The sequence below is a fragment of the Apodemus sylvaticus genome, chromosome 1, assembly GCF_947179515.1.
Source record: "Apodemus sylvaticus chromosome 1, mApoSyl1.1, whole genome shotgun sequence".
Classification (NCBI taxonomy): Eukaryota; Metazoa; Chordata; class Mammalia; order Rodentia; family Muridae; genus Apodemus; species Apodemus sylvaticus.
The window spans coordinates 71,736,836-71,753,778 of record NC_067472.1 but is presented as its reverse complement, the minus strand read 5'-3'; the positions used below and the strand labels follow the sequence as shown (position 1 = coordinate 71,753,778).

At 45.6% G+C, this 16,943-nt stretch overlaps 1 protein-coding gene across 1 annotated transcript in view; it reads left to right on the top strand.

Annotated features, from left to right (window-relative positions):
• The window catches only part of Fank1 (fibronectin type III and ankyrin repeat domains 1), a 120,675-nt gene that overhangs the window by 75,331 nt on the left and 28,401 nt on the right, over window positions 1-16,943 (top strand). Inside the window, exon 5 of the mRNA XM_052174608.1 lies at window positions 15,170-15,347. Coding sequence (XP_052030568.1) covers window positions 15,170-15,347 — 178 coding nt within the window. The remainder of the gene's footprint in view (window positions 1-15,169; window positions 15,348-16,943) is intronic.

Below are 16,943 nucleotides of genomic sequence, written 5' to 3'. Positions count from 1 at the left end.
AGTTAGGTGTGTTATCTGGAGAAAAGTTAGGTGACATTTATGCTTTATGGCCTGTGTATCTATATGACAAATGGGCTCACTTTTTTTTTTATCTTTATAATGCCCCATTTTTGGTGTCCCTAACCATGAAGATTAATTTCAGAGTTTGGACACTCAACTCTAATTGTAGCTTTGGATTGTGGCCGGTAGATTGTCATGAGGATGCTTTATGGCCCGATAGTCGCTCAGTTATCATTTGAGTCCTCTCTTGGGATTGGCACATTTCTGTTATCTTAACTACGCTCTAACAAATCCCTTTGAAACCTGAGGCAGTAAAGGCCCAGCACCACAGAGTGCTTTTGCTTAAGCCATCCTTCTCTAAGCCTGGGCCTGTGGTTTGTAGGTAGCAGCTTTTATCCCGGGATTCCCGTGGCCTCTTCTGAGTGATCGTGGGATGAATGGGGACAGTGAATGGAACCGTCTTGGTTTCATACTCACTATTTATCACGTGCCAAATGGTGTCAGAGGCATGACCTTGTTTTACGTGTCATGTTTTCAGGAGGGTTTCTATTGCAGAGAGAGCTTAGTGGCGCAGAGAGAGCTTAGTGGCACACGGCGCGCATCGGTCACACTTGTCCTTTGGAGGAGCCTGTGGTTTGCGATTTTATCCTTTCACCTTTTGGGAGACTTTAAGTAAAGTTGGGGAATCCCACCAATTGTATAAAGGGACCATAAGGGACTGAGTGTGTGCTGCTTTTAATCTTCATTTGAAAACTTTAGAAAAAATTTAGGCCTAAATTTGTGAGACAGGGCTTTGGGACAAAGTCTGGCTATCAAATGTGAAGCAAACAAAAAGCACTTTTCAAAGATCCAGTACTGACACCAAGGGATTCTACATAAAAACAGAGGGTTGAGGCGGCGGCGGCGGCGGCGGCGGCAGCAGCAGCAGCAGTGCAGCAGTGGCTGGTCCAGCTGAAGGGCCATCAGCAGTGGAACCAAGGCGACACAGGGTCCAGTTAGGCCCTGCGCCCATGACCACTGACCTTCGCTGACCAGCCGGGCGGCAAGCAGCTGCGGTTGTGCAGCGCCTTTCGCTGCACGGAAGCCACTTCAGAACGCGGCCTCCCGCCAGTCAGGAGAGGCTCACCTCCATCTTGATTTTGGACTCCAGAGATCGGACAGACTGAGGTACACAAACATAACCCGAGGCCAACATCGCGGGGGTCTGAGCCTGACGGGCGTTGGCCTGCACCCAGGCCCTGGGCTGTTCGGGTGGCCATCGGGGTGCCAACCCAGCCAGGAGGTTTTTTTGCCCTGGCCGGCGCACGCGCCGCCATTTTGCCTACAGGACCCAGAGTGCTCGGGAGGGCAGAGACGGCTAACAAGCGTAGCCTGAGGCTAACAAAACGGGGGTCTAGGCCCCAAAAGGCACAGGACTGACCCCAAGAACTGGGCAGCTTGGTGGGCCATCTGTGTGTCAACCCGCCCAGGAGGTTGTTAGCACAACAGACTCTCCCGGTGCTTTCGGGGAGCTCGGACGCGCACGCCGGCCATCCGGGTCACCTGGCGGACCCAATTAACAGACATAGCCCTAGGGGAACTTTGCTCGGACCTTGGCCTCCCAGGCTTTTGCCTGGACTCAGGGCCTGGGCGACCAGGCTAACCTTGTGTGCGCCAGCCCGGTTGGGGAATCGGCTGCCCAGCAGAGTGAGTGGAACACAGGGGAGGTCACAGCAGCATACACCATCGGCGCTCCCTGGGGGTTCACACGGGCTTCATCTGGTCCACAGACACAATCTGGGGCAAGGCCTCAGGCGGAAGCCCTCAGCTCAACTCTCTCCGCTTCAGATCAGCCTGGGCGGCCGCACACATCTCCAGGTCCCTCAAGAGGCTAGCGGGGGCTTACGGGCGGCCAGCTGGGAGAAGTCGGTGTGCTCCGGTAAATCCTGCGGACCCCAGCGGGAGCCGTCAGGTGCCTGCTTCAGGATCTGAACAGCCTGGACAGCAGCACCCTGTCTACAGGCAGTGCAGGGTGTAAGCTGTGCACCAGAGGCCAACGGGGAAGGGGCAGCTTGCACTGGTGAGTCCAGCACTGACAAGACCAAGTAACACCAGTGAGAACTAGATGGCAAAAGGCAAACGCAGGAACGTCACTAACAGAAATCAAGGCAATATGGCAACATCTGAACCCAATTCTCCTCTACCAGCATGTCCTGGATACCCCATCACACCAGTAAAACAAGATTTGGATTTAAAATCACTGGTCATGATGCTGGTACAGGAACACATGAAGGACATACTTAAAGAAATTCAGGAGAAAATGGATCAAAAGTTAGAAGCCCTTGCTAGGGAAACACAAAAATCATTAAAAGAAATCCAAGAGAATATAAAAGCCAACAAGGAGGAAACGCAAAAATCACTTAAAGAAATACAGGAGAACTTTGGTCAACAGGCTGAGGTCATGAAAGAGGAAACATAAAAATCTCTTAAAGAATTACAGGAAAGCACAAACAAGCAAGTGAAGGAGCTAAGCAAAACCATCCAGGATCTAAAATCAGAAGTAGAAACAACTAAGAAAACTCAAAGGGAGACAACTTTGGAGGTAGAAAGCCTTGGGAAGAAATCAGGGGACAGAGATGCAAATATCAACAACAGAATACAAGAAATAGAAGAAAGAATCTCAGATGCTGAAGATTCCATAGAAACCATGGACTCAACAGTTAAAGAAAATGCAAAATGCAAAAAGCTTGTAACCCAAAATATCCAGGAAATCCAGGACACAATGAGAAGACCAAACCTAAGGATTATAGGCATAGATGAGAGTGAAGATTTACAACTTAAAGGGCCAGCAAATATCTTCAATAAAATTATGGAAGAAAACTTCCCTAACCTAAAGAGAGAGATGCCCATGAATATACAAGAAGCCTACAGAACTCCAAACAGACTGGACCAGAACAGAAATACTTCCCGTCACATAATAATCAAAACACCAAATGTTCTAAACAAAGAAAGAATATTAAAGGCAGTAAGAGAAAAAGGCCAAGTAACATATAAAGGAAGACCTATCAGAATCACAGCAGACTTTTCACCTGAGACTATGAAGGCTAGAAGGTCCTGGGCAGATCTCATGCAGACTCTAAGAGAACACAAATGCCAACCAAAACTACTATATCCAGCAAAACTCTCAATCACCATAGATGGAGAAACTAAGATATTTCGCGACAAAACCAAGTTTACCCAATATCTATCCACAAACCCAGCCCTAAAAAGGATAATAGGAAGACAACACCAATACAAAGAGGGAAACTTCACCCTGGAAAAAGCAAGATAGTAACCTTTCATCAAACCCAAAAGAAGTTAAGCAATCAAATTTAAAAAATAACGTCAAAAATGATAGGAAGTAACAATCACTATTCCTTAATATCTCTTAACATCAATGGACTTAATGCCCCAATAAAAAGACATAGACTAACTGACTGGATACGTAAACAGGACCCTACATTTTGCTGCTTACAGGAAACACACCTCAGGGTCAAAGACAAACACTACCTTAGAGTAAAAGGCTGGAAGACAATTTTACAAGCAAATGGTCTCAGGAAACAAGCTGGAGTAGCCATTTTAATATCAGATAAAATTGACTTTCAACCCAAAGTCATCAAAAGAGATTCTGAGGGACACTTCTTGCTGGTCAAAGGAAAAATACAACAAGAAGAACTCTCAATCCTGAACATCTATGCTCCAAATGCAAGGGCACCCTCTTTCATAAAAGAAACTTTATTAAAACTCAAAGCACACATTGCACCTAACACAATAATTGTGGGTGACTTCAACACTGCACTTTCCTCAATGGACCGATCAGGAAAACAGAAACTAAACAAGGACACAATGAAACTAATTGAAGCTTTGGACCAATTAGATTTAACAGATATATATAGAACATTCTATCCTAAAACAAAAGAATATACCTTTTTTTCAGCACCTCATGGTACCTTCTCCAAAATCGACCATATAATTGGTCACAAGACAGACCTCAACAAATATAAGAAGATCGAACTAATCCCATGCCTCCTATCTGATCACTATGGAGTAAAAGTGGTCTTCAATAGCAACAGAAACAACAGAAAACCCACATACACGTGGAAACTGAACAATACTCTACTCAATGATACTTTGGTCAAGGAAGAAATAAAGAAAGAAATTAAAGACTTTTTAGAACACAATGAAAACGAAAACACAACATACCCAAATCTATGGGACACAATGAAAGCAGTGCTAAGAGGAAAACTCATAGACCTGAGTGCCTCCAAAAAGAAAACAGAGAGAGCATACATTACCAGCTTAATGACACATGTGAAAGCCCTAGAACAAAAAGAAGCTATTTCACCCAGGAGGAGTAGAAGGCAGGAAATCATCAAACTCAGGGCCGAAATCAATCAAGTAGAAACAAAGAGAACCATACAAAAAATCAACAAAACCAGGAGCTGGTTCTTTGAGAAAATCAACAAGATAGATAAACCCTTAGCCAGACTGACCAAAGGGCACAGAGAAAGTATACAAATTAACAAACTTAGAAATGAAAAGGGAGATATAACAACGGAAACTGAGGAAATCCAAAAAATCATCAGATCCTACTACAAGAGCCTGTACTCAACACAACTGGAGAATCTGGAGGAAATGGACAATTTCCTTGATAGATACCAAATACCAAAATTAAATCAGGACCAACTAGACCATCTAAACAGTCCCATAAAGCCTAAAGAAATAGAAGGAGTCATAGAAAGTCTTCCAACCAAAAAAAGCACAGGACCAGATGGTTTCAGTGCAGAATTCTACCAAACCTTCAAAGAAGAGTTAACACCAATACTCTTCAAACTATTCCACAAAATAGAAACAGAAGGAACACTACCCAATTCCTTCTACGAAGCCACAATTACGCTGATACCAAAGCCACACAAAGATCCAACAAAGAAAGAGAACTTCAGACCAATTTCCCTTATGAACATCGATGCAAAAATACTCAATAAAATTCTTGCCAACCGAATCCAAGAACACATCAAAACGATCATCTACCATGATCAAGTAGGCTTTATCCTGGGAATGCAGGGTTGGTTCAATATACGGAAATACATCAATACAATCCACTACATAAACAAACTCAAAGAACAAAACCACATGGTCATTTCATTGGATGCTGAAAAATCATTTGACAAAATTCAGCATCCTTTCATGCTTAAAGTCTTGGAGAGAACAGGAATTCAAGGCCCATACCTAAACATAGTAAAAGCAATATACAGCAAACCGGTAGCCAGCATCAAACTAAATGGAGAGAAACTTGAAGCAATTCCTCTTAAATCAGGGACCAGACAAGGCTGCCCCCTTTCTCCTTATCTTTTCAATATTGTACTTGAGGTACTAGCACGGGCAATTCGACAACATAAGGAGGTCAAAGGGATACAAATTGGAAAGGAAGAAGTCAAACTATCATTATTTGCAGACGACATGATAGTCTACCTAAGTGACCCAAAAAACTCCACTAAAGAGCTCTTACAGCTGATAAACAACTTCAGCAAAGTGGCAGGTTATAAAATCAACTCAAGCAAATCAGTGGCCTTCCTATACTCAAAGGATAAGCAGGCTGAGAAAGAAATTAGGGAAATGACCCCCTTCACAATAGCCACAAACAGTATAAAGTATCTTGGGGTGACTCTTACCAAGCATGTGAAAGATCTGTATGACAAGAACTTCAAGACTCTGAAGAAGGAAATGGAAGAAGACCTCAAAAAATGGGAAAACCTCCCATGCTCATGGATCGGTAGAATCAATATAGTTAAAATGGCCATTTTGCCAAAAGCAATATACAGATTCAATGCAATACCCATCAAAATCCCAACTCAATTCTTCACAGAGTTAGAAAGAGCAATTATCAAATTCATCTGGAACAACAAAAAACCCAGGATAGCTAAAACTATTCTCAGCAACAAAAGAAAATCTGGGGGAATCAGTATCCCTGACCTCAAGCAATACTACAGAGCAATAGTGTTAAAAACTGCATGGTATTGGTACAGTGACAGGCAGGAGGATCAATGGAACAGGATTGAAGATCCAGAAATGAACCCACACACCTATGGCCACTTGATCCTCGACAAAGAGGCTGAAAACATCCAATGGAAAAAAGATAGCCTTTTCAACAAATGGTGCTGGTTCAACTGGAGGTCAGCATGCAGAAGAATGGGAATTGATCCATCCTTGTCTCCTTGTACTAAGCTCAAATCCAAATGGATCAAGGACCTCCACATAAAGCCAGACACTCTGAAGCTAATAGAAAAGAAACTGGGGAAGACCCTTGAGGACATCGGTACAGGGAGAAAGTTTCTGAACAGAACACCAATAGTGTATGCTCTAAGAGCAAGAATTGACAAATGGGACCTCATAAGGTTACAGAGTTTTTGTAAGGCAAAGGACACCATCAAGAGGACAGATCGGCAACCAACAAATTGGGAAAAGATCTTCACCAATCCTACATCAGATAGAGGGCTAATATCCAATATATATAAAGAACTCAAGAAGTTAGACTCCAGAAAACTGAACAACCCTATTAAAAAATGGGGTACAGAGTTAAACAAAGAATTCTCAGCTGAAGAACTTCGGATGGCGGAGAAGCATCTTAAAAAATGCTCAACTTCATTAGTCATTAGGGAAATGCAAATCAAAACAACCCTAAGATTTCATCTTACACCAGTCAGAATGGCTAAGATTAAAAATTCAGGAGACAGCAGGTGTTGGAAAGGGTGTGATGAAAGAGGAACACTCCTCCACTGCTGGTGGGGTTGCAAATTGGTACAACCACTCTGGAAATCAGTCTGGCGGTTCCTCCGAAAACTGGGCACCTCACTTCCAGAAGATCCTGCTATACCACTCCTGGGTATATATCCAGAGGATTCCCCACCATGTAATAAGGATACATGCTCTACTATGTTCATAGCAGCCCTATTTATAATTGCCAGATGCTGGAAAGAACCCAGGTATCCCTCAACAGAAGAGTGGATGCAAAAAATGTGGTATATCTACACAATGGAGTACTATTCAGCCATTAGAAACAATGAATTCATGAAATTCTTAGGCAAATGGATGGAGCTAGAGAACATCATACTAAGTGAGGTAACCCAGACTCAAAAGGTGAATCATGGTATGCACTCACTAATAAGTGGTTATTAACCTAGAAAACTGGAATACCCAAAACATAATCCACACATCAAATGAGATACAAGAAGAAAGGAGGAGTGGCCCCTGGTTCTGGAAAGACTCAGTGAAACAGTATTCGGCAAAACCAGAACGGGGAAGTGGGAAGGGGTGGGAGGGAGGACAGGGGAAGAGAAGGGGGCTTATGGGACTTTCGGGGAGTGGGGGGGCTAGAAAAGGGGAAATCACTTGAAATGTAAATAAATTATATCGAATAAAAAAAAATTAAAAAAAAAAAAAACAGAGCGTTGAGACCGAAGGAAGTAGTTCAGTTGTTAAATTCTTTCATTATTTGTCTTTTAATGGTATTTATGTGTTTGTGTGTATCCATGTGTCCGCCACATGTGTGTGGAGTCCACAGAGGCCAGGCGCGGGCTATGGGTCCCTCCATAGCTGCAGATACAGGCAGTTGTGAGCCACCCAGCATGGGTGCTCAGAACCAAACCTGGGTCCTCTCTAGCAGCTCTGTGTGTGCGCAGGATGCCCTGCATTCCACCCCGAACACCAAAAAAGCTGGGCTGGGTGGTACACAGCTGTCTTAGTGCCTGGAAGGCAGAGGTGGGAGGGTTACAAGTTCAGGGTCATCTTCAACTACATAGCTAGTCTGAGGGCAGCTGGGATGCCCAAGATTCTAAGTAAATGAGTGAATGAATAAAGCATCCAGCTTGTATACATGGGAGTGTGTGTTGTTGCTGCATTTACTCTGCAACACTTGGACAGAATTTGTACAACAGTTCCTACAGGAGCATTTCTGCTGATAAAAGGGTAACACGAGTTTGAATACAAATATTTTGGCTCAACAAATAGTAAACTGGTTAGTGTTTGAGTCTTTTAAAGTGTTAGTTTTTGATCCCTCAAGGCTCAGTATGTGGCAAAAGAAGGGTTGGAAAGAATGTGAGAACGAGAAAAGCTGCGAACTGCCGCCCTCTGCCTACAATGTGGCCATCCAATCCAAGACCCCACAGCAGTGTGACTATCTGCAAAAGATTGTTACCAGACCAGCCAGTCAACATTCTTGCATGGTTGGAGGTATGAGTTCATGAAGCCCCACCCCTAGGTGAAGAGCTATTGCTACTAGGGAGGAGTCATTTTTGGACTGTGGCTGGTGGTAGGCTGCCCATGCCCTGGTAGATGGTCTGACACCCATGGATATGCAGGCAGCACTAACTCCACTTAGTGGCTTATAAAAAATATAAGACACCATGAAGGTGGGAGGGAGAAGGAGGAAGGCTGGATATTGACCTGGAGTAGTAGGTCATTCCTCAGGGAAAGGTTCCTAAGAGAGAGGACCAGCATAATAAGATAAGGAAAATAGGAAAACTGGGGACAGAAGGTCTTGCATAAGCTAAATCTTTATGCCAAGGAATATTATTAAGTCAGCATTTTATATACAGTTTGCCTGGGGAAATGGCAGAAAGTCAACAGGAAACTTTTATACAATAGGACAAGTTAGCAGGAAGCTAATCAAGTGATATTACACAAAGGGAACACAGGATATCTCAAGTGTGCCACAGATCAAGGACAGAAGTGGCATTAGTGTTGCATCTTAGTATCTGAAGCCACAGCTCTCCTAAGGCCCAGTCCTGGCCTAGGCCATTACTATACTTGCCATAGAAAGAGGTGGAACCTCACCCAACCAGAGGATTAGACTCAAAGCAGACAGACATGGCTGCAGTCCTGGACGTAAGAACTGATACTTGCACTGCACTTCTAGCTTTGATCTCAGACTCAGCTGATCAAGTTTTCTTTTTCTTTTCTTTTTTTTTTTTGATGATAAGAGGGAAATTTATTGTTATTTAGCTGAATATTTCTTTTTTTATTTACATTGCAAATGATTCCCCCTTTTCTGGGTCCCCACTCCCTGCAAGTCCCATAAGCCCTCTTCCATCCCCCTATTCTTCCATCTACCCCTTCCCACTTCCCTGTTCTGGAATTCCCCTATACTCTTCCACTGAGTCTTTCCAGAACCAGGGGCCACTCCTCCATTCTTTTTGGACATCATTTAATTTGTGGATTATGTCCTGGGTATTCAAAGTTTCTAGGCTAATATCCACTTATCAGTGAGTGCATACCATGATTGATCTTTTGAGACTGGGTTACCTCACTTGGTATGATGTTCTCCAGCTCCATCCATTTGTCTAAGAATTTCATGAATTCATCGTTTCTAATGGCTGAATAGTACTCCATTGTGTAAATATACCACATTTTTTATATCCACTCCTCCGTTGAAGGACACCTAGGTTCTTTCCAGCTTCTGGCTACTACAAATAGGGCTGCTATGAACATAGTTGAGCATGTGTCCTTATTGCATGCTGAAGAATCCTCTGGATATATGCCCAGTAGTGGTATAACAGGGTCCTCAGGAAGTGACATGCCCAGTTTTCTGAGGAACCACCAGACTGATTTCCAAAGTGGTTGCACCATCTTGCAATCCCACCAGCAGTGGAGGAGTGTTCTTCTTTCTCCACATCCTCGCCAACACCTGCTGTCTCCTGAGTTTTTGACCTTAGCCATTCTGATCAAGTTTTCAAGTGGAGGGACTTGTCCACATTCTGGTACTAAAGCCAGTTTACGCTGACATGTGGCAAAACTGTCACCTCACTGCTCACCATGAGCTTCATCCAAGATACCTGCCACAGCAAGGCTCTGTCCCTGGGTACCTGCCCAAGAGCAGTTCCTCCTTTCCGTGACAGTAGGTCCACTTAAATGACAGAATTGCCAAACCCGGAATCTGCATTTGATAGCTCTACCTCCTGAACAGCTCTGCTGTTAAAGCTTCTCACAGAGCTTTGCCCTGTGTCCTGGATAACTCTCTGCTTCCATCTTCAGGACAGCCTCTCTTGACTGCAGCCTCTGTTCCATTTCGTAGTCATTCATGAATGAGAACACAACTAACTGAATAAATGAATGAATGAATGAATGCAGGCCATGGCTGTCCCTAAGGGGTTGAGGTTTTTATCATAAATATAAGGGAGCACACTGGAAGAAGTATCTGGAAGGGTCCACATGGAACCACTAAACATGACCAGGAAACTGGACTGTGTCATGTGAGGAGGGGTAGGCAGGAGCCAAGAGGCCAGGAGACTAAGAGACCAAAAGGGCTGGTAGCCCAAATGGCTGAGGTTATATAGGGGAGAACAGCTGGAGAAAGAACAGTCTAGCCCCTGGGGTGGAGATCCTAGGGTGGGGGGCGTACACTACCCAGGATGACTCTGTACCAGGTCCTGATGATGCTCAGAGAGCCTGGCTGGACAAATAGGCAGCTCAGCCATTTGTCCCAGGCTTGAGGCTCAATACTTTGTAAACCATATATGAAATGTAATGTGTGATCTGAGAGCCGTCAGTTGTTTAGCTGGGAGTAGAGGACGTAGGACTGTTGGAGGTCGTGACCACGAAGTGAAGCCAGAGGTATTTGTTGTGTTAAAGCCACAGAGATCAGTGTGGCTTGTGAATTTGTTGTTTAACACACTAATGTTGTGGAAAGTCGAGAACTCATCTGTGTGTCTGACCTAGCTTGTTCAGGGCATGGGCCACCGCCTTTTCGTGGACTGATTTTCCTACAGTCTGGCTGTTGCCCTGCCGGGTGTGGAGGAGCAGCCTGCCCCTCCTCCTGTCATCCTGTAGTTTATTCACCCACCTGCTTGGCCTCCCTTGCCTCCTTTCTTTTTGGCCAACTTTTCTTGATTATCTTCCAATTCCATTGGGGTTCAAGTCAGTTCCTGGGTTACACCTGGTCATAAATGAATGATTTTAGGAGATCTGGAGAAAGAGCCAATTCAGGGCTGAATTTTAAAGATTTGCATTTGTGAAGGTCTGCATTGTGAAGAACAGAGACCAGAGAGGGTTAGAGCCAAAGAATCCGTTTCCACGCCCTGTGACCTTGCCTGGGCTATTTAGCTTCTCTGTGCTTTTGATGGAGAGAGTAAAAATCTTTATTTTGAACCTTTCTTTTGTTTTAAGCTGTCCCAGCTCCTGGCTGGACTTAGCAGTGCCCTCGAGCAGTCACTTGGTAAGCTTTGCTGGTGGGGATGGGTGGAGTTGGCAGGCAGTCCAGGCTCCCCAACTAGACACTGGGGTCAGGACCCGGACACTTGATGAGGTGTACGGCGTTAGCAGTGTGGGACCTGAAGTGGGGCCTGGAAGAGGGTCACAAAAGGGCAGAGACAGGACATGCATTTCTCAGGCAGGCTATGGGGTGGTGCATCTGGCTAAGTTTGGTGCAAAAATACAGTAGCTAAAGCTGGGCAGTGGTGGCACATGCTGTTAATCTTTTAATGCACTTGGGAGGCAGAGGCAGGCGACTTCTAAGTTTGAGGCCAGCCTGGTCTACAGAGTGAGTTCCAAGACAGGCAGGGCTGCACAGAGAAACCATGTATTGAAAAACCAAACACCAAAACCAAACCAAAACAAAAATACAGTGGCTAATCCATTGATGTTTCAGGATTTCCCCCCTCCAATCATATTAGGGCAATGGAAGGCCTGTGATTGGACAGGAAAAGGGAGGTGGAGCTAGGAGTTGGGGGAAAGGTCGCTGGAGGAGAACCGGGAGAACCGAGATGGCTTTTGACCATGTGTGGCATTTTCTAGCCACAAATAGTTATGTTTTTATAAGGTTAGAAATATTGGGATAAAGCTTCTATCAGTATCAATTGGCTCTAAAATTATTTTATTGACATCTTGTAAACTGTAATATTTATTGAGACATAAATCTGATTGGTTAATTAACCATTAAGAGTTTTGATTTGCTTGGTTACTGGAATGTGGGTCGGCTGATTAAAGGGGTTTATGGAGAAGAGGAAGGCCAGCTGGGCTGCTGTGGGAGCTGCTGGGAGAGAACAGCTCGGCGGCGGCAAGAACACATGGAGCGGACCCGGCCGGGATGTGTTGTTGTGGCCTGGCAGGGCAGGAGAGATGGCGGTCGACTTTTTTTTTTTTTAATATTTCTCACAACAGTTGTGTTAGCTTGTCTAGCAGTGGTATTCTGGGTCAAACGTGTGCCTATGTTTATACTCACATGCAATAAGTGCTATCTCTGGGCACAGCACCATTGCACCCAGATTATTCCTAAAATGAGGACAATGATACAAACTTGCTAAACCTTTACCTTGCCTGGGGTCTGTTGCGATGGTGAGAAGTCATGAGAGTCTGACTCTTACAGGAGCCAGGTATGCGTGACCAGGTTGGTGGCAGCGGACCTTGTGTTTCTGGGTCAAGCTCACTGAGGGGGGGCGTCTCATCATTTGTGTCTGCCACTGTTCAGTGGGTATGAGGTTTGAGAACTGTTAGTAAATGTGGAAATGGCAACTTCTCTCCCGTGGATTCACCATGCTCCATCCGCATGGGCCCTTTGAGATGTAAGATTAATTTAGAGTTGATTGGAACTGAGTCGGCCTTTAGTTGTGGTGGGGGTATTCTGGAACCATCAGCCATTGTTGCACTTTGACATATCAGGGTTTGAAAGGCAAGCAAAGTGCTCAGCAGAGGCATTGGCTGTGACCGTGGGAGTTACTGTACTCACCAGCCACACAGGACCGGGCCTGAGGGCAGTGGCCTGAACTGGCAGATGAGTGTGGCCCCTCAGCTCCTCCAGGTACGCTCATCCAAGATACTGCAAACAGTAATGCGCCCAAACATGTGCGACACCCCAAGTTCTTTTCATAAACATATCTCTCAGTAGTGCAAGGAGACTACTTCCTGCCCTCACCTACTAATATATATATCTATATATTAGTGGATGGCATGTTTCGCCTTTATGTATCATGGAACTGTTTGTGCAGTACCCAAGGAGGCCAGAAGAGGGCATCATATCCCCTAGGAGCTGGAATTACAGAAGGTTGTGAGTCACCATGTGGATGCTCAGAATCAAACCCATGTTCTCTGGAAAGAACAGCCAGTGTTCTTGAGCTGAGCCATCTCTTGGTGGCTGACCCCGCTTGGTGGTCTGACTTGGGCTCCATAGCATGTGCTCATTGGTGATACAACTTTCTGTTGATGGTCTCATGACTTGCGTGTTCCCCTGGGAGCCCATTTCCCCATCATCCATTCTGAGATTCAACTGTGCTGATGTGTAGAACTAGTTCCATTTCGCTGCTGCAAACCGTGCCCCTGTCCGAGAGGTGCCATCATTCATACACAGTGTTACCTAATTGTCACAAAACACACATTAAAGTGGGTTGTTTTGAGTGTTTCAGAGCATATCCTTAGATCACCCTGAGCCAGTTTATTGTGCTTACCAAATATATAAATATTTGGAAAATAAAGTTAGGAAGTAGGGGCTCCCAGGCTGCTCTCTTCTGTATCTTCAAGTCACCATCTTTCAGAAATGACCTTTCAAATGCCACCAGTGTGGAGAACGTTGTCGCCTGCCTGACTTAGTGTCCTAGCATGGACAAGACAAGAACAGGTTTGTCTTCCTCAGAGCCATACTGCAGGAGCTATGGTGTGCTGAGTGAGCAGCTGGCCAGATGTGTGGAATGTTGGCAAAGGAAAATACGCAATCACTTCTCTTGGTGGTTACAAGGCACAGAGGTGCTGAAACTGTGGATTCAGAAACTTGAAATCTGAAGAGACATGAAATATAGCAGGCAGACAGGAACAAGGCAAAGCGTAACAAAGCAAGCAAGCAAACAAACCAGCACAGTGCAACACAACCACCAAAAAATAGCCGCGGTGTGGTGGCAGCATGGTGTATACCCTATTGGGTTCCATATGCTTTTAAAACTCAGTATTTATTATTTCTGACCTGATAGAGTTATATGGAAATCCTCTCAATACATCTAGCATGGAAATCACTCATTTTACTTTATCTGCTTGTATTTGAGACAGACTCTTTCTATGTAGCCCAGGGTGTCCCGGAGCTTGCTCTGTAGACCAGGCTGGTCTCAAACCACAGAGACCAACATGTGTCTCTGCCTCTTGGTGCTGGAATTAAGAGTGAGTGCCACCATGCCTGGCAAGGTCATTCACCTTAAAGGCCGTATTTAATGCTGTGGACATGGCAAATCGCTCATCCATTCCCTTACCAGTGAAAATGGCCGTGCTATGAAGCAGTTCATGTCCTCATTGCTGTGACAAAGGTCACCACGGATGAGTGATCTCTGAGTGGGACCCACATTTCACAGGGTCTCATGCAACCCGCAGTTGTCCTCAAGCTCACTATAGAGCTGAGGGTGACCTTGAACTGACCCTCCTGCCTCCACCTCCGGAGTGCTGTGATTACAGGTGAGCTACCACACTCAAGTCTGTGCAGTGTTGGGGATGGAACCCTGGGCCTTGTGCATGCCAGGCAGACACTCTGCCCTCCTAGCTGCGTCTCCACTGGCCAATTTTCCCCTTACCATATGCTTCCACAGTGCTTTCTGTGGAAAGCTTTGGTCTCTACTTCTCCACAGCCAATGGCTGAGTGCGTCTTCTCTTGATAGTGTCACTTATAATGGTAACGAGGTCTCTTCAGTGTCTGACTGGACACGAAGTGAGAGCTCATTGCTGCTGATCTCTGTGAACACTGGGTGTGGGAGCAGTTGCTCCATGTCCTCTTGGCTATTTGCTTTCTCTGTTTGGCACAAAGCTTATCTTTTACCTGGGTCAGGGCTAGCCTGTTCTTGTTTAAATAGAGCTAATCATACGGAATAGACATCAAGCCTTTGTCATCTGTTATAAATATATATTTACACCAAATATGGTGTTCGTCTCTTGGCTTTCTCTGTGAGCCACCAGTTCACCAAAGGATGATAGCAGCACCCCGAGTTTCACTCTCAAAGATTCAGCTCTTTGCTGTGCCACAGAGACCCACTTTCTGGAAGGGTCATGGTGAATTTTAGCATCAGTGGACCAGAGGAGTCGCCTTCAGGAGTGTCGAGGTGCTTACGTGTGGGCTGCTCACATGCAGCTGGGTCACGAGGCAGCTCTGACCTGGGAAACAGGGCCCTCAACCCCATGTTTCTCTTTTCAGAAACCGTGCCACTCTTAAAGCCGCATCCTCCTGTCGTGGGCAAGGTGACTCATCACAGCATCGAACTGTACTGGGATCTGGAAAAGAAAGAGAAACGGCAAGGACCGCAGGAGCAGTGGCTTAGGTTCTCCATCGAAGAGGAGGACCCCAAGATGCACAGCTATGGTGTCATTTACACGTAGGTGCAGGCACAGCTGCGTACACTCTATCTTGCTTTCCTCACAGTAGAACTGTTTCCCGGGTCACCGAGAACCCTCCGGCTCCTCTGAAGTTGAGGGCTGAATCCGCAGACCCTTGGTATGAGCACCAGCGGGCAAAGTGGGAATGAGCCCCTGTAACCGAGAACACCCTTGACTCCAGAAGGATGCCAGTGTATGCCTGTGACAGACATGCAGAGATGGGAAGACAAGGTAGCAGGATGAAGCGAGCTGTGGTCCCCATGGGCTGTTCTGTGTGTGGGTGCAGGTGAAACACCTCTTGACCACACCAGCCGACTGCTCTGAGCTCTTCTGACACACTTGCCCCTTTGCAACTCTTTCCACCCAGTATGGTCTCCAGCTCAGCCTCCAGGCCAGGCTTGTCCCACATCAGGGCCTTGCTCATTAGCTTCCCTAGCATTTTCTTATGGTTTATTTGGCCACTCTTCCCAGAATATGAACCCTAGATGAAGTCCGCTCCCCTCTACTCCCTTGCTCTAAACGCCACAGGCTTGCCAGCCCACCCACCCTGCCTGCAGCCGTACCTCAGATCCCTGTTTGGGCGCTCATGAGCATTGCCCTGGGTCTCTCCCATGTGATGGCTTATTCTTTTTGGTGTCCCCACCAATGTTTAGGCATAATGGGAGATGGGCAAGGCTTCTGACTTGTGCAGTACTCTGACACAGTTCCTAGACCATTGCTGGTAGGCTGCAGGCCCTTGCCAAGTTATGGCTTTTACACAAAGTGCCACAGAAGGGAATTCCTTGTCTTCATGTTAGTGCTGCCTTGACTTCCTTTGGCCACTCAGCTCTTTGCAAAAGTCACTTCTTCCTGAGACTTAGAAATACCGGAAAGAAATGCCAGTGTGGCCTCGCTTAGCCATTACTGTAGGTACTACAAGGCTTAGCACAGAAGAGCCTGTAGATTTCCCCTACCCTTCCCTCGTGCCTCAGACACAGAAGACTGGCAAAGATGTAGTCAGAATCTAGAATGTTTAGTCAGCTACTTGTCTGTCCTTTCCTCTAGAGTTGTTTTACCCAAGTGCTGATGTGGGGGACGTGGGGGACAGCCTGGATGGTGATGACCTGTGTCTAGTCTCAAATCACACTGTCCCATTCTCCCTGCCCCAGTGTCTCTCTTCCCTGCACCCCACTCTTTAGTTGTTACTTAATATCCTGATATTTGAGAAGCATTTCTCTGTATTTAAATAGAACTAGTATTATCTGAAATATAGTTACCATATGAAAATAATTTTAGACCATGTTTTTTTCTCAGTTAGGTTTCTATTGTGATAAATACCATGAATCGGGGAGAAAAGGTTTATTTCAGCTTACAGTTCCACACCACAGTTCATCCTGGGGGGAAGTCGGAGCAGGAACCTGAGGCAGGAGCTGTCGCAGAGGTCATGGAGGAGAGCTGCTTACAGGCTTGCTCCCAAGGCTTGCTCAGCTTGGTTTCTTATAGAACCCAGGACCACCTGCCCAGGACTAGCACCACCCACAATGGGCATGGTTTCTTCCATATCAATCGTTAATCAAGAAAACACCCTATACACTTTCCCATAGGTAGTTCTGGTC